General features: G+C 59.9%; 5 protein-coding genes across 5 annotated transcripts; 3 read left to right on the top strand and 2 right to left on the bottom strand.

Moving 5' to 3' along the window:
* Positions 1 to 2,494: 2,494 nt before the first annotated feature.
* Positions 2,495 to 3,374, top strand: BROUX77_007188 (uncharacterized protein; the record flags this gene model as incomplete). The annotated part of the gene is made up of 2 exons (XM_073752256.1): positions 2,495 to 2,748; positions 2,846 to 3,374. The coding sequence occupies 2 exons, from the start codon at positions 2,495 to 2,497 to the stop codon at positions 3,372 to 3,374; spliced, it is 783 nt and encodes a 260-aa protein (XP_073602599.1).
* Positions 3,375 to 4,266: 892 nt separating this feature from the next.
* Positions 4,267 to 5,599, bottom strand: BROUX77_007187 (uncharacterized protein; the record flags this gene model as incomplete). The annotated part of the gene is made up of 3 exons (XM_073752255.1): positions 4,267 to 4,731; positions 4,785 to 5,266; positions 5,434 to 5,599. 3 exons carry the CDS (start codon positions 5,597 to 5,599, stop codon positions 4,267 to 4,269), a joined length of 1,113 nt encoding a protein of 370 aa, XP_073602598.1.
* Positions 5,600 to 6,402: 803 nt separating this feature from the next.
* BROUX77_007186 (uncharacterized protein) lies at positions 6,403 to 6,679 on the bottom strand (the record flags this gene model as incomplete). The annotated part of the gene is made up of 2 exons (XM_073752254.1): positions 6,403 to 6,549; positions 6,599 to 6,679. The coding sequence occupies 2 exons, from the start codon at positions 6,677 to 6,679 to the stop codon at positions 6,403 to 6,405; spliced, it is 228 nt and encodes a 75-aa protein (XP_073602597.1).
* A 795-nt stretch (positions 6,680 to 7,474) lies between these two features.
* On the top strand, positions 7,475 to 10,919 carry BROUX77_007185 (uncharacterized protein; the record flags this gene model as incomplete). The annotated part of the gene is made up of 2 exons (XM_073752252.1): positions 7,475 to 7,649; positions 7,717 to 10,919. The coding sequence occupies 2 exons, from the start codon at positions 7,475 to 7,477 to the stop codon at positions 10,917 to 10,919; spliced, it is 3,378 nt and encodes a 1,125-aa protein (XP_073602596.1).
* A 573-nt stretch (positions 10,920 to 11,492) lies between these two features.
* On the top strand, positions 11,493 to 15,920 carry BROUX77_007184 (uncharacterized protein; the record flags this gene model as incomplete). Its single annotated transcript, XM_073752251.1, has 6 exons — positions 11,493 to 11,573; positions 11,670 to 11,858; positions 11,928 to 14,639; positions 14,731 to 14,977; positions 15,070 to 15,320; positions 15,393 to 15,920. 6 exons carry the CDS (start codon positions 11,493 to 11,495, stop codon positions 15,918 to 15,920), a joined length of 4,008 nt encoding a protein of 1,335 aa, XP_073602595.1.
* Positions 15,921 to 16,460: the final 540 nt, after the last annotated feature.

The raw sequence follows: 16,460 nt of genomic DNA, 5'->3' as shown, positions 1-16,460 counted from the left end.
CGCGCGGGTGGTAACCCTAGAACACCCTACTCTCTAGGCAGATCTTTGGATCTCTCTCTGCAACCCTACCATTTGTAGCCAGATCTCTGATCCCACACTGTGCTCCGCTGAAAAAAGCGCACAATCTCAATGTGTGTAACTTTGTAAGGTACGTACCTCTCCAAGTCTAATTCTTCATTGAACCCCTAAAATATTCCCATTGATTCTCCAGTTTTGGCCTTTTTCTTCTTTTCCCATTGTGCCTCATAGCCGACGAGATTTTCTTTGCTTCATCTTTTTCTTTGCATTGCATTTCTCTCCTTTTTTTTCCCCTTAATTCTTTTCTTTTTTTCTTTCGTTCTGGCATATCGCCTATGCAACCGATGCGGCGGGTGTTGTTCATTTTAGTTACAACAATGTTTGTTTCTTTTTTTTCTTCTTCCCCCCCTCCCCCTGCTGGCAGACACAACTCTAATTTTCCAGTTACAAAAAAAAGAAATTAAAACGTTGCCAGTTAAGGTTGAGTCAACAGCTCGCCTATTTGCCCTAGGCGTAACTAGCTAGCCAGCCAGATGGCAGAAGCAGAGAAGAAGATGGCCCCGTAGCCTCCATCCTCCAGAGACCCTAAATCTAAATTCAGACACCATGATGTCCCCGGATACCGGCTCAGTTAGGGCACATTAGTGATGTGTAGACTTCTGGATTGATCCCACCAGCAACCCATCACTACCAGACACCCGGCCTTGACTTGCTCGCTTCTCTCACCACAACCTGATACACGGAGCCAGCCCACAAGCCATGATCGCCGACCCGCCAAAGACCAAATCTCGCCTCGCTCGTCACGAGACGTACTTCCAGGTACCTCCAAGAACACTGGGGCCGCCATAGGTCTGGGCCATGTGTTCAAGAACGGGGCGGGAGCACGCCCAAAGCATGTACCAGTACATGCATGCATACCTGAGCTTGGTGTGCCTGTGCTGGCCGCTAACTGGTGGGCCACTGCTCGCGTGCTTTCTTTGCTTCTCGCTGCACGCCCATGCTCCTCTCTCCACATAGTTCCCATGTAGCAATGGCCCCGGATCATAGCTCCTCCCGGCTTCGGCGATAAGAACGAACCGCGCACGCAGATGATTATGTGCAGGAGACGTCTACATCTTGGTCTGCCTGCGCTGCCAAGTGACTGCAGACTCCTGCCGACAGCAGGCAGAAGAATTGAGTGTCGTCGGGGTGGACGCCGGATCAGCAAGTCTGTCAGCACGGGTGTCAGCAAAACCGTCACCGCAAAGTCTGGGTCTATTCGCAGGGAAAACAAGCACATTAGTCACTCCGCTGGAGCAAGGATACGCTCAGAAAACACAACCACATCTTCCAAGAGCAGTACAGGTACAGGTACACCACCACACCAGGTCGGCGTCGCTGAAAGCTTGGGCCCCTCGCCATGTGAATCCATATGTACATGCTTACATATCTGGGGGGACCAAGATCGCTAGGGGGTCACGAGCATGGAAATAAGCTTTAGACTTTTTTTCTTTTTCTCGTCTTTTTCTACTTCCGTCCTGGGTGCATTGATATCTTTGCCAAACTTAGCCAAGAGCAAGGGACTTGGGGGCCCGTCAATTCATTGTGTACCTGTGTACCTCTGTGCCTCTGTGCCTCTCAACTAGCACAACAAGGAACAAGGACTTACATCCATCCATCCATATGTATGTATGTACATGCATGTGTACACAACTACTTGTACGCCAATCCACCGGGGATATCCCTGCACCCTGCCAGTCGCCAGAGTGAACGAACCACCTGCATGGAAGCCGGGAAAAGCTGGGCCGCCAGAGCTGGCTATAGTTATCCAGCTCAGTTCTCCAGGCACGCACGCGCAGGACTAGACCTGTGCTAGCTAGGCCAGGCTAGACCAGGCCAGCAGCTAACTATACGCTCCGCTTCCAAGCGTGTGTGCCTTTTTTTACTCTGTGGGACTGTGCTTTTGCCCATGTGCCACGCCTCACAGCTTGGACAGACACCCTCTCTCTGCTCTCTCGCTTCTACTGCGTGAAGCGCTTCTTGGGCCCATCGTTCAGATTCCAAAGAAAGAGATACGGGCCCTTTCGATGTTCTTTACTCCCCTCACACCCCCCTCCCCTCTCCTGATCCTCACTCAAGATGAGATGCCGAGTCTGTTGATCCTAGCTCCCCATCGATGACGATGGAGATGGTAGTCGAGATCATACTGCCCTCTTTTTCTTTTTTTTTTTACTTAAAAGGCCCGGCCGTCCTCCTCCAGAGAACCGGAAAAGAAAGGCTTCTCTCCTCATCATCATCATCACATCTTCTTCGCATCTTCCATTCTCTCTTTTGCATCTCTGCATCCATACATTCATTCGCTTCTTTTGCATCATCTCATCTGCTGCTTTGATCCATCTCTCGCTTGCTCATCCAGCACTTTACATTCTCTTGAACAATTTTACTTTCAACCTTTGGCATATCTATACATCTGATCCATCTCGAAGCTGCCGTCACTATGCTTTTCAAGACCTTTTCGACCCTGGCTCTGGTAGTCTCCAGCGTTCTCGCTGTCCCCGTCGCTGACACCTCGTCGGTCCCCCACCTCGAGGCCCGTAACGTCAACACCAAGGGCCACGACCAGATTGTGGCCCTCGGGGAGCTCGTCCCCGACGACAACGTTGGAAAGGCCTACCGCCAGTTCCAGCCGTTCCTCCGCATCGACAGCGGCTGCTTCCCCTACCCTGCTGTTGACAGCGACGGTAACATTGGGTAAGTTGATTTGATCCGCCTGCTTACAGCCAGCCAGCCAGGATCCTCTCTCTTGCCGTGACACATACACTAACACCTCTTCTTCTCCCCCTTGCAGCGGCGGTCTCAAGAAGGGCGGAAGCCCCGAAGGCAAGTGCCGCGGCAGCGAGGGCCAGCTCTACGTCCGCAGCACCTGGTACAAGGGCTACTACGCCATCATGTACGCGTGGTACATGCCCAAGGACCAGGGCACCGGCCGCCTGGCCCTCATCGGCCACCGCCACGAGTGGGAGAACGCGATTGTGTGGATCGACAACATGGACTCGTACGAGCCCAAGATTCTCGGCATCAGCGCCTCCAAGCACAGCACCTACAACAAGTACAACGCCCGCCCCGCCGCCAACATCTTCCCCCAGGGCAACGACCGCCCGCAGATCAAGTACTACCGCGACGTCGCCTTCTTCGGCACCCACGCCACCAACATTGACGACGCCGGCAAAGACGGCAAGGAGCAGGTCATGGTCCAGTGGGAGATGCTGCCCCCGGCTGCCAGAGAAGCCCTTGAGAACGCCAGCTTCGGCGACGCCAACTGCCCCATCAAGGACGGCCGTTTCCTGGGCCAGCTCGAGAAGGCCTTCCCCTGGTAAGCCAACAAAAGCGGTTTTTCGCTTTCTTGCGCCGGGGGTGCACAGAAGCCTTCCGGTCGGTCTGCTGCAATGGCTCTTCCGCGCCGCTTCTTGGCTTCTACCTGCCCGTACATTTCCCCCCCCTTTTTTTTTCTCCTTTTGTCTCCCTTCGCTTCGATGTCCTGCTCTTGAAGAGCCACCTCTTTCTTGTTTTCCCTTTTGTGATATTGATGTTCCTTTTTTCTTTTTCACATGTACCTTGGACACTTGTTTATATTGGCAGGAGACAAGAGCAGCATTATTTCGTGGTCTTGTCTCTCTGCGCCAAACACCTGTTTCTAATCCGGTTGCCCATATCTTTTTGTTTTTTTTCTCTCTCAGTTCTTTTTACTTTTTTTTTGGTATTTAGTGCTTCTTTTTACAAGTTGATTATATAACTTAAATGATTTTTTTAAAAAAAAAAATTGAGTGCATCTTTGTTGTGAGTAGAGTAGCATGCAAATCATGTGGTCTGTGGTTGGAGTAGTTGTGCAAAGTAAAAAAAAAAAGAACAAGGCACATGTTTCTGTTGTAGTTAATAAGCCGTTTCAATAAACTTTTTTGTTCTTTCTTTTTCAGCTAGGGCTGATCAATCAGATCCCGTACCACCCACCACCAGACATCCGGAACAAAAAAAGAACCACAGACTTGGAGCCTTGCGAGAACAAGAAGAGAAGAGAAGAAGCTCTCCGCACTCTACCCATCGCCTTACGAAACGCGCTTGTTTTTAACTTTTTTTTTATTATTGGTGTCATTCGGCTTAACTAGTCTGGTGATTATAGTCGGTGGTTTAGTACATCCATCCATCAGAGATTTCCGACGATGACAGCAATAATTTGCAACCTCTGTAAACACGCATCCTCCTCGCCTCTGCTTACCGCTGCGGCGCAATCGGACTCGGCGGCAGATTTTTAATCTGCTTGATGAGAAACTCGCGCTCGTCGATAAACTGCTCGTCGTCGGTGCGGTCCTCGAGAAAGTGCGAGAGGAAGGAAAGCAGCTTGTCGCGGTTCATAATCAGTATCTTTTGCACGGCGACCGACTTGTGCGGGTTGGCCACAAACACCTTGAACACGTGGAAGCCCTCGTACTGCACCATTTTGCGGTCGTCGCGCAGCAGGTTCATGCAGATCTTGAGGTGCTCGCCGCTGTCGACGTAGGCCGTCATGACGGAGTAGTTGGACCGGTCGAGCAGGATCTCGCCCAGCAGCTTGATCGACTGGCGCTTGGTGACGTAGCTATTTGACTGCACCAGGATCGAGTTGTACTGGCCAAAAAAGAGGTCAAAGTTGACCGACAGGAAGCGGGGGGCCAGGTCTTTGTGCTTGGTCAGGAGCTCCTGGGAAACTATTAGCCGTGGTCTGTGGCGTGGGAGGATCAATCGGGACCTACTCTGAATGTCGTAAAGGCGTCGGCAGCCACCTCGAACGAGCTCTTGTCGACCCAGTCAAAGAAGCGCCAGAACACGCCGCGGCCCGACTGCGGCTTGTCGCGGTCAATGTTGGACACGCCGTAGAAGCTGGAGCCCTTGTCGTCGGCATCGTCGTACATGATGATGGCGGCGGCCGACTCGGACTTGAGCACCTCGCGCAGCACGGAGCCGGCCGGCGTGGCGCTCTCCTTGTGGTCGTAGCCGCGACATAGCTCGAGCAGCACCTGCGGGCGCTGGTTGATGACGTATGAGAGGGCGACGGGGTCGGACTTGGGCGACGCGCCCGGCGGGCGGAAGCGGAAGACGTACGAGAAGATGACTTGGGTGTCTTTGCGCGACTCAAACGGGATTTTGTGGAGGTTGACGGCGAGGAGGTAGAGCAGGTCTTCTTCGATGATGCCCGTGACGAGCTGGTATATTTGGTCAGGGCTGGTGTCGCCGTCTAATTTACAGACAGGGGGGTTAGCGGAATGGTTGCACACCTCGGCAGAATGGAAAGGGGGGGTGGACAAGGGGGAGGGGAAAGGTTCCGGAGGATGGGCAGAAGCGTGGGAGGGCGATCAGCAGCGCACTGTGACGACAGCAGGAAAGCGGCCAGGCACAGCGTACCATCTTGCAGCACCAGTTTCATCTGGCTCAGCACCTTGGCCAGCTCTTCGGTCTTGACGGGGAGACCCTGGGCCCAGTCCATGGACAGGCGGTTGACGTATTCGCGGGCCTGCTTGGGGAGGTCGAGGGCGGTCCGCGCCCGTGTGCGGCCGAAGAGGAACGACATGGCGGGCGGGGCGGCGGATATGTGGAGATGTCGGCGGCCAAGGGCGTTGGAGATTGGGGGCCGTTGGGCCAGGAGCAGCGGCGGCGGCAGCGGCGGCGGGAGCGAAACGGAGCACAGGAGAGGCTGGCGGCAGCTGACGGGGAGGGTCGGAAGCGGGCGAGCTGGAGGGGGAGGCGGAGACTCGGAAGGGTTGGGTTAGAAGAGTAGAACTCGAGGCAGGCCGTGGGACGGGCGGACAGTATGTTTTTTTTTGGGGGGAGAAGAGGAGGTCAAAGCAATGCAACTATTGCGATTCACGAGCGCGCGCAAGGAGAGAGAAGCGATGGCGTCAGGGGCAGCCCGAGTTTGGGGTTTTAGGGACGGGCAGGGGGGACGCGGAAATGGCGGCTAAGGGCGACTTGGGCGGGGGGAGGAGGCGTTGGGAGAAGACAAGCTAGGCTGAGCTGGGTTGTGATTCTAGTGGTGGATGTTATTGTTATATTATGTACAAAGGTACTTGTACAGATATGCCAGACTGTATTTGGAACTATTTACTTGTGCATTCAAGTGGTCTCCACTACGGATGACAAGGCCAGCAGGACGCGGGGGGAGACAAGAGGCGGAAACAAGAATGCGAGAGACCCAGAAACAACCGCTGGGGACCAGACACTTGGACAACGTCGCTTCGTCATCCGTCCGAGGCGGCGCGTACGGGGCTGGAACCGGCGGACTTTGACGCCGCGGTAGACCCTATGCTAACCCTATGCTACACAGCTATCACGGCCGGCTCTTTTTCATTGCGGTCTGCCACGATTGCACTAGAGTCAGTAAACGAGGCCGCAAAAGGGACGCTGATGACCCCCGGACACACTCACCGTGTAGCACTCCTTGAGTCGGCGGAACTCATCGGCGCACTTGTTCTTGTGCACCGAGTTGTAGTCTGCCACGATACACTTGCCGTAGGCCGTGGCCTGGCCGCCAGTCAGCACACTGTCAGTCCGGAGAGCGGGGAGCACGTACCTCGACAGAACACTGCGCGGCGGCAGCGGCGAGCCGGCGGACCGGGCGGGTGGCAGTTGTGGGAGCCGGAGGCAGGGACATGGTTTTCGGAGCGGGGCGGCGGGACACGGCAGCGCGCGTGGTTTGCCGAGGCCCTCGAGCCCTGGCTGCGCTGGAGATGGGCCCGGGAACCCTGTGGCGCTGTGGCGCAGCCTGTGGCTGACACGACTCCACTCACTATACGCGCCGGCGTGTTTTTGACGCGACGAACAACAACCAGAGAAAAAAAAAGACTGGCCGCTTCTCCCTGACAACAACAAGAAAAGCGACGCTTAGTTTTGGTCTGGCGCATTGGATCCCGTGCCTGAGGCCCAAGGGAACGAAAAAAAACAAGAAAAACAACTGGCACATGCATGCTTCGCCGCAGGAACACCGCGAGGGAGACCACAGCCACCGCTTCTCATTCTCTCAAGCCCCCCCCCGCCGGCGCATTCTTTGCCTGCATATTTTCGCTGGCCCGCTCGCCTGTTTGTTGTTATTTGCCGGCTCTGCGACTCTGCGACCGCCTCCCTCTGCCTCCACTGCCGCGCCGCCGTGCTGCGCCGCCCAAACCGCGAGACTGCGCGCGCTGTGACTGCGACCGTTGAGGCACCCGCCGTCCTCTCTTAGCTACACCACCTGCTGGCTGCATTCTCGATTGTCCTGCGCTTCTGTTCTTCTGTGCGCCGTCTTCTCTGCATCCTCCTTCTCTGCGTCCTTCCCCCCGTCCACAGCCCGCCTGCCCGCCCGCTTCTCGCTCCCCGACCCCGGCCCCGGCCTCCCCCGCTCCCACCCGCTCTTCCGCGACGAGGCCTGCCATGCGCTGCATAGCCTGCGCTGTTGGCAGTCAGGCTCCCCATGCAGTCCGCGCTGTCTTCAACGGCAAAGCCCCTGCTTAACCACGCCAACCTCCACTACGAAAACACTCTTATTCCGCATAACTACAGCCACAGCCACCGCCACCGCCCGCCCCAGCATGACCTTCCAATGGCCAAACCATTGCTTGGCCCCGAGGACTACTACTCAAATTCTGGTGAGTCTGCCGCCCGCAGCTCCATCGCAACACCCGCGCCGCTCTCGCTAACAAGATGCCTCGCCAGATATCCAAATCCTGCATGAAATAGTAAAGGCCGCCCAGTTCCTGCTGGACACGCTGCCCGAGACCGAATGTATTCCTACCAGCGCGCTCTTCCGCGCCTACGACGACATCCTCCCGCGCCACGGCATCGACCCCGACGATGACCACCACTTTTCGCGCATCCTGTTTCGCATTGGCGGCGAGCGCGGCAGCCAGCCGCTCATCAGAAAGTTCGAGGTCGTGCTGGATCGCATGGGCATCCAGATTGTCTTTGACGATGTTACCGGTGCCGTCACTACAGAATATCCCCTGCGCAATCGCCGCCAGTCCCTGACGACCGTCCCCGAAGAGCCGACGGACCAGATCCAGGCCGAGGAGAGCAGCTACGAAAACGGAAGCGCCCAGACCGCCGCATCGCCGCAGATCCCCGAGATATCCCACTCTTCGCCCGATGACACCCACGAGTTTGCAACGCCAAAGCCCGTGGCTGCCACCGCTGTCACGCTACCGCCGCGCGAGATTCCCAAAACCGCCACCTGGCTGATGGAGGCGCGCCGGCAGATGCGCGACCTGGGACTCGACGACACCGAAGCAAACAAGGAAAGCGACGCGTCTGACGAGGAATCCGACGCCGAGACCCATGGGCCGGAAGAAGACGCAGACGACGCGTATGAGCCCACGGTTCCCATGCTTGTCAAGACTGTGCCGCCATCAGGGCCTCTTCCACACAAACCACCGACCGCCACTTCTAACCGCGCCCCTGGCCCTGCCCCCCGGCCGGCACCGCACTACTCACCAATACAAGACACAATAGTCTCGCGAGCGCCGGCCTTCGAGCATGTCGCTACACGAGTCGTCCCCGACCCGCTTTCGCCCACACAAACGACCCAGCCGTCACACGTCTTGCGCCGACTCGATGCGAATCTCGACGAAATGGACGCCCGCGCCCAGCTGGCCCACGACTTCCACGTGCTCACCGAGGCAACGCGCCTTTTCCGCTGGTGGCGCGACAAGGCTAAAAGCCTGCCTGCAACCGACGAGTACTACGAGGCCATGGCCATGACCGAACAGCGCAGATGCACCATACAAATCACCATGATGCAGTGGCAGGACCATGCGGCCTACCTCCGCCAGCAGCGCATCGAAGAGGCAAAGGCCGCGCATAAGCAGCGCGAGTACAACAGGATTGAGCGCGTGGCGACCAGGGCCGGCCAGATTTACCTCGTGACCAACAACTTTGCCGTCTGGCTCGCCCACGCAAAGGCCGAGGCGGAGCGCATCGCCGTCGCGAGACGCCACATTCTGCGCAAGCGCCACTTTGACAACTGGAAGCGGCTGACGTCGAGCTACATTGCCATGTCGCAGGCCTTTATCATGACGCTCAACTTTGGCAAGTGGGCCGACATTGCCGCCGAAGCCGCGCGCAATCAACGCAAGGCCGACGTGCTCTGCTCCAGTCGAATAGCCAATACCGCCTTGCGAGAGTGGAAGCGCGAAGCCAAGGAACGCCTGGTGGACGAACACCGCAATCGCAACATTTGCAGCCGCGCCATGAAGCACTGGCTTACCGCGACGGCAGCGAGGATGACGGTGGAGGATGGCTTGGAGGTAAAGTACCGGGTGGCAGTGGCAGAAAAGACAATGGCTGTCTGGAAGTCATGGGCCGAAACAAAGCCCAAGCAGTGGCACCGGGGGTCGCATCTCATGGCCTACAACCAGGTCTCGGACGTCTTTGGCGTTTGGCGCAACATCGATGTCGAGGCCCACCTGCAGCCGGTATACGACGGAAATCTGGCGGCCGATGCCCTGCGAGACTGGAACTTGGAGGGCAAATGCCGCTGGATGCAGGGAAGCATCAACCACAAGCTTCGCAGTGTTGCCTTTAGAGACTGGAACCTCCTCCAGCGGATGGCCCTCTTCCAGCGCCAAAAGGACCAGGCCGTCAAGGAGCACGCCTTTGCGTGTCTCCTAGACCACAGCAAGGCCATTGCGGAGGCAGACTCCCAGCCAAACATTCTTCAGTCTGCCCGCCAAGCCGGCAGCCGCATCCTCGAGACTTGTCTGCTAAAGTGGGCATCGGCCTCTACCCTGTTATCCCGGGCCGACGCGGTCGTCAGCAGACGGGAAGCCAAAGACATGCTCCTCGACTGCATGTCCGAGTGGAAGCATGCGTCGCGCTGCCAGCCTGAAATGCGGAGGTGGTCCAGCCGCGGAGAATACTTTCTCGCCACCTCGCGCCACTTCCTCCCGTGGGTCGAGAGATCGCGACAAGTGCGCAGGGAGCGCCTCGCCGCCGCCTTCACCAAGGGCCGCGCCCTGCAAAAGGAGCGCCTGGTCCAGCGGTGTTGGCAGCTGTGGGACGCTGGCAGCCAGCGCGCAAAAGCCCAGACCCAGCGCTGTAAAGCGGCGCGGCGCAAGCGAGACCGCTACCTCGTCACCAGCTCGCTGGACAGCTGGTTGGCTGCCTGTGCGCAGCTCGACGACATTGACGAGTCCGTCGAAGTCGACAACGCGCAGCGCATGTTTTCCTCCGCGCTCGCCCTGTGGCTGGACCAGGCCGACGTCCGCAACACCAACGACACCACGTCCTGGGCGCTCTGGGCCCACCAGACCGTCACCGAGGCCTGGGAGTGCTGGGACGTGGCCATGGAAGCCGTCGAAGAGAAGCACGCCAACGCGCCGCGCCGCGAGAAGAAGCGCCTGTCGCGCCTGGTGCACCACGAGTTCCTGACCTGGCTCGACGCAGCCAGCGAGGCCCGCACGCCGCCGCTGCTCTGGCCCGCCCAGACCCCGCCCGCCGCTGCGCCCGTCTTCCTCGCCGCGCCCAACAGCATCGCGCAGCTCAGCGCGCGCGCGCAGCCCGCCCTGGCTCACACGGCCCCGCGCCCCGCGCCCGCGCTCGCGCCCGACTTTGCCGACGTCATGGCCCACACGCCGACCCGCCGCACCGGTCTGGCCCGCTCCGTCGCTGCGCTGTCGTCCACGACGCCGTCCATGGCGCTGTCGACGCCGTATGAGCGCGAGCTGCGCGCGATATACCACGGCGGCGAGTCGGTGTCGCGCGCGGCCAGTACGGGTATGCAGCCGGCCGCGCCGCTGGCGTCGGGCCTGTCCGTCGCCCAGCGCCAGCCGCTGCGCATCGCGCTGTTCCAGTCGCGCCGGCGGGCGGAACGCACGGCGCTGGATGACTTGGACGAGGAGCCGGTGGGGGACGAGGCGGCGTGATCTTGGTTATGTCTACGTATATACAGCGGGTGTTTTTTTCGTTGCTTTCTTTTATTCAGTACTGGGGGCGTCTGGGGGGGTTATTTTATATTCGCTGCGGATATTGTGATGGACTTTGTTATGCGGTGATGCCCTGCGTTTTTTCTTTTTCTTTTCCTTCTCAGTGTCTTGCAAGCGGGCCGGCGTTCCCAGGCTTTCGGCGTTCTCTGGTGAAAAAAGCGGCCGGACTACGGGCCGGAGCTCAACATGAAGAAAACCAATACTCATGAATTAATCTACATTTTTCAGCTCCACTTATCGCGTAATCTCAGGGCCCCACAAAAGCTCCCAAACAGGCATGAAGCTCACCACGGCAGGCACGACGGGGCGCCCCGCTTCGTGCATATCCCGCCCCGCTAGATGCATCCAGCATCATCATGCTTGTTTTCTTGCAGCGTAATTAACCCGCCGGCGACGTTCGACTTGTCCGGCAGACCGTGAAGCTGCTGTGTGTTGTGTCTCCGCCAACCAGCCGCCGCCCGCCTTTTCTGCCTTGCTGCTCCTCGAGACTCCCCGCTGCGCTACAGTTCAGCCATGAAGTCAATCCTGCCCGGCAAGCCCAACGCATCGCTCCAGGCCCTTGCCACCGGCATTTGGGGCGCCCGCCACATCACGGTAAGAACCGGCCGGGGCCGGGGCCGGCCCTTGAGCTCCGGGCCCGTCTGCGTGGGCCGACAGAGGCGCTGACTGTTCGCTATGCGCGGTCCCTAGATCTACATCACCGGCAACGCCTTCACGGTGCTGGCCGATGCTCAATCGATCCTCCAAACCATCTACGACGACGACGACCATGTCCTCGAGGCCGTGGCCTTTGACGAAGCCCGCGGCCGCATTGCGACGTGCACCAGATCCACCGCGCGCATCTACGCCCCAGACAACCAGCCGTTCCTCCCGCCCAAGGTGCGCCGTGCCCCGCCGACCGCCCGGCCCCGTCACCGACTAACCCTGCCCATGGCTGTTTTCTTGTAGTGGACGCTCGAATCGACCATACCCATCGCCGACGCGGCCGACGCGCCCACGCTGTCGTGGGGCGCCAGCGACGAGCTGCTCGTCGGCTCCCGCAGCCTGTCGCTCTACGCCGTCGGCCGCGACTCCCGCCTGCTATGGCAACGGGCCCTCCCGAGCCCCGCGTACATGGCCGAGCTCTCGCACGACTCGTCGTACATTGCCTCGTGTGCGCGCGCCGACGGGCTCGTCAAGATCTGGCGCCGCCTGACGTTTGGATCGCAGGACGTGCGCTTTGAAATGTCGTACGCCAGCCACCGCGAGCCGGTCACGCGCCTGCAATGGCAGAAGCCAAAACACCGCGACCAGAGCGTCACGTGCGCGCTGTACACCTTCAGTCTTGACCGCCACGTCAGGGTCTGGCTGCCGGCAGAGGGCTCGCAGCACCAACTTCAGCAGTGCGGAAGCCTGGACCTGGACGCTGCGCTGGAGGACCACCAGCGGCCCGACGGCGCGCGCTGGGCCTTCATCATGGACGGCCGCGACGTGCTGGCTGCGGCTGAGCGCGCGGTGCAGCAGGAAGCCGCGCAGCTGCCGCAGGCCGTCGACCATCTTGTTGCCGTGGCGAACAAGGACCCCGAGCTCTGCGTCGTGCTCAACGGCCAAGGGGCGCTGTCCATCTGGGCCCTGGAGAACACGACACACACGCCGCGCGGCGCCCAGCCCATCTTCCGGATTGCCAGCATTGCGTCCAAGGACCTCGTCTTCCCCGGCATCAGGACGGGCTTTGTGCGCGTGTCAAACTACTGCGACCGTAAGTCGGGCCTGCTCAACATCTTCTTCCACTACCTCGACGGGAGAATAGAAGTCTACGAGGCCTCGCTTCCCGGCCTGCTCACGCCCCAGCCTCCCGGCGCCGGCGGCCCGCGACGGCTCGTGCACACGGCCACGTGGGACGGCCACACCATGCCCGTCACCAAGATTGTGCGCAACTACAGCGGCCGCGCCATTGTATCGCGTACCGCCGAGGGCGAGAGCTTTGTCTGGCACCACGACCACGGCCACGCGCCGCTGCTGCGTCAGTCCGCCATCCCCGGATCCGGCGCCATCCAGCGCATCTGCGTGCTGCGAAAGGGCCGCTTTGCTGTGCTGCTCCGAGCCGGCGCGGTCTCGCTCTGGGACTGCCGCCACAAGGAGGCCAGGCTGTTGGCCAGCTGCGACGTCAGGGTCGAGGGCAAGCCGCTGTGCCTGGTTATCCTGCCCCGCAGAGACGTCCGGGACTATGCGGTTGCGCATATTGCAAGCATTACGTCGGAGCGCAAGGGCATGGTGTGGGAGGTTTCCTTTCCGCACTATAATGAAAAGCCGCGCGCGAGCGGCCGCGAGGCGGACCAAGCGTCTATCCGCGACTTTTGCTCGTTTGATATTGAGGGCGAGGACACCGACGGCCTCGAATATGTCGTGCCGGTAGATCCGGCCGGAGAAACGCACACGGGGTCCGGATTCCTCGACGTCTTTGCCCGCGACGTCGCCATCTCGTACACCAGCTCGGGCCGCGTGACGTTCTGGACGGGCCGCCTCGATCCCGCCAAAGACACGGTTGGCTGGCTAGCCACATCGCACACCGAGACGGGCATCGAGGCGCCGGCGCTGGTCAGCGGCAGCACGCTGAAAAAGGCGGCGCTGGCCAACCGGGCGCGCACGCAGCTGACCATCTGGGACATTGGCAGCGGGCGGCTCGAGCACGAGACGGAGCTGCACACGGGCGACACCATCCGCGATCTCGACTGGACGTCCACGCCCGACAAGCAGTCCATCCTGGCCGTCGGCCACCAGTACCGCGTCGTGCTGCTCTCACAGATGCGCTTCGACTACCTCAACAAGGGCCCGGCCTGGGCGCCCATCCGCGAAATCAACATCCGCGAGCTGTCGCCGCACCCCGTCGGCGACTCGACGTGGCTGGGCGACGGCAACCTGGTGGTGGGCGCGGGCAACCAGCTGTTTACGTACGACCGCCAGGTCGCGCTGTCCGAGTCGCTGGTCAGCAGCTTCAAGCTGCCGAAGCGCAAGTCGGGCAAATGGGACCTGTTCGAGGTGGTGCAGCGGCTCAACGGCCCGCTGCCCGTCTTCCACCCGCAGTTTCTGAGCCAGTGCATGCTGGCCGGCAAGACGAACATGGTGCGCCGGATCCTGGTGGCGCTGTGGCAGACGCTCAAGTACCACGTCGAGAGCGAAGAGGTCGACAACTACCTGGACATCCCGATGGCCGAGTTTTACGCCTCGAGCAAAGCGCCGAGCATGCGCTTGGACGTCGACGACATTGGCGGCTTCTCGGCGGGCCACGGCGGCCACGACGCTGCCGGCGACGAGCTGTTTTCCGAAGCCATGGCGCTGGCCATCACCGAGCGGCTGACGGTCGTGCGGCTGGCGCAGCTGTCGGGCCACGAGCAGATCCAGCTGGCCGACATTGTCGAGTGCTGCGGCATGGCCGAGAAGCAGCGGCGGTCGCTCGACGAAAACGGCGTGCGCTTCCTGCTCTTTTTCCGCCAGCACATGCTGCGCCGCGGCCGCACCAACGCGATGCACCTGTCGTGGCGCGAAATCAACTGGGCCTTCCACTCGGCCAGCCAGGACGTGCTCGGCGACTTTGTCGAGCGCCAGTTCCACGGCAAGATGGCGTGGGAGGAGGCGCGCGAGATTGGCGTGTTTATGTGGCTGGCCGACGAGGCGGCTGTGGTGAGTTTTCTTTTGTTCCCCGTGATTCTGGCCTTGGGCTGTGTGTGAGATGCGTGGCGTTAACCGAGGCGTGCGCGCACCTTGTTTGTAGAGAAAACGCTTCGAGCAAATCGCCCGCAACGAGTATACCAAGAACGACGACAAGAACCCCGTCGACTGCAGCCTCTTTTACCTGGCCCTCCGGCGCAAGACCATCCTCCAGGGCCTGTGGCGCGTGGCCTCGGGCAACAAGGAACAGGCGCCCACGCAAAAGATGCTGGCCAACAACTTTGACGAGCCCCGGTGGCGCACCGTCGCCATGAAGAACGCGTATGCCCTGCTGAGCAAGCGCCGCTTCCGTAAGTAGCCAGTCCGAACCGGAGAGAGGAGCAGGGAGACTAGGAGAAGGAGAAGAAAAAAACCGTGCTAACTCGGACGTCCACACCTCTAGGCTATGCCGCCGCCTGGTTCCTGCTCGGCGACTGTCTCCAGGACGCCGTCAGCGTGTGCCTGAAGCAGCTCAAGGACCTCCAGCTGGCGATTGCCATCGCGCGCGTCTACGAGGGCGACCACGGGCCGGTCCTGCAGCGCCTGTTGGAGGAGCAGGTCCTGCCGCTGGCGGCCGAGGACGGCAACCGGTGGCTGGCCTCGTGGGCCTTTTGGATGCTGCGGCGCAAGGACATGGCGGTGCGGTCGCTGATTGTGAGTCGCTGGATTGCCCGGGGTCTGCACGAGATTACTGAAAACTAACAACTGCCTACGCTACCCCTATAGTCCCCCGTCTACACGCTCGTCGAAACGCCCTGCTCGCCCGACATCAAGTCCCGCCTCTTCCTGACCGACGACCCCGCCCTCGTCGTCCTCTACGCCCAGCTGCGCCAGCAGACGCTGCAGACGCTGCGCGGCGCCGCAAAGGTCACGCCGCGCGCCGAGTGGGACTTTGTTCTGCACGGCGCCCGGCTGTACGACCGCATGGGCTGCGACCTGCTCGGCCTGGACCTGGTGCGCAACTGGGAGTTTTCGCGGCTGTCGCACCCGGCCGCCCAGGCCGGCGGTGGCAGCGGCGGCAGCGGTGGCCCTGCGGCCCATGTCGATCCGCTGAGCCTCGTGCATCGCCGCCGGAGCTCACTTGTCGTCTCGGATATACCGGCGGAGGAGATACAGCTGGGAAGCAAGATGGCGGCGGCGGCAGCGGCGGCGGCAGCGGCGGGTGGACTCGCAAAAGCGAAGCCGCAGAAGCCGCCGCCGACAATGTTCCATGAGCCCGATGCGAATTCGCTGCTGGACAGTTTTGGGTTCTAGAGTTAGGGGGACGCAGAGAATAGGAAAGATGCCGTAGTTATCTAGGTTGTCTGTAGCGTTAATGACATCATCATGACATAAGGGGGGTATCCCTTTATCCTTCTGCAGTTGGGTTTTAGCGAGGCGCGGGAAAAAGAAAGAAGCCGCTGGGGGGGAAGGTGCGTGCGTGTCTGGCTTCCCTACGACGAAAGGGGAAGGAGGCAAGCGATGGGAAGGAACTACACACACTCCTTCCTTTTTCTGTTTGGCGAGGCGCGATTTTGGCAAGAACGACATTGTCGTTGTGAATTTTTTTTCTTTTTCGTTCATCATTGTGGATTTTTTTATTTTAATTCACGCAAGTTGTTGATTCTTTTCTTCTTTCGACTTTGACTTTGTGTTTGGCTCTTAGTATCCCCCAATTTCTTTATAGGTTTCTTCGTATTTCTTCTTTCGTCCGTCTTTACGCCTCGGCGCTACCAAACCTTTTCCGCCAATCGGACCCGCAGCAGACCTGGACCTGCTGCTTCTCGCCGCCGCCGCCGCACTCTCCGATCTTCG

Source organism: Berkeleyomyces rouxiae, assembly GCF_048999995.1.
Source record: "Berkeleyomyces rouxiae strain 22BRR77 chromosome Unknown BrBRR77_ptg000011l, whole genome shotgun sequence".
Classification (NCBI taxonomy): Eukaryota; Fungi; Ascomycota; class Sordariomycetes; order Microascales; family Ceratocystidaceae; genus Berkeleyomyces; species Berkeleyomyces rouxiae.
Note: the sequence above shows the minus strand (reverse complement) of the source record. Positions and strands in the feature narration are given on the sequence as shown.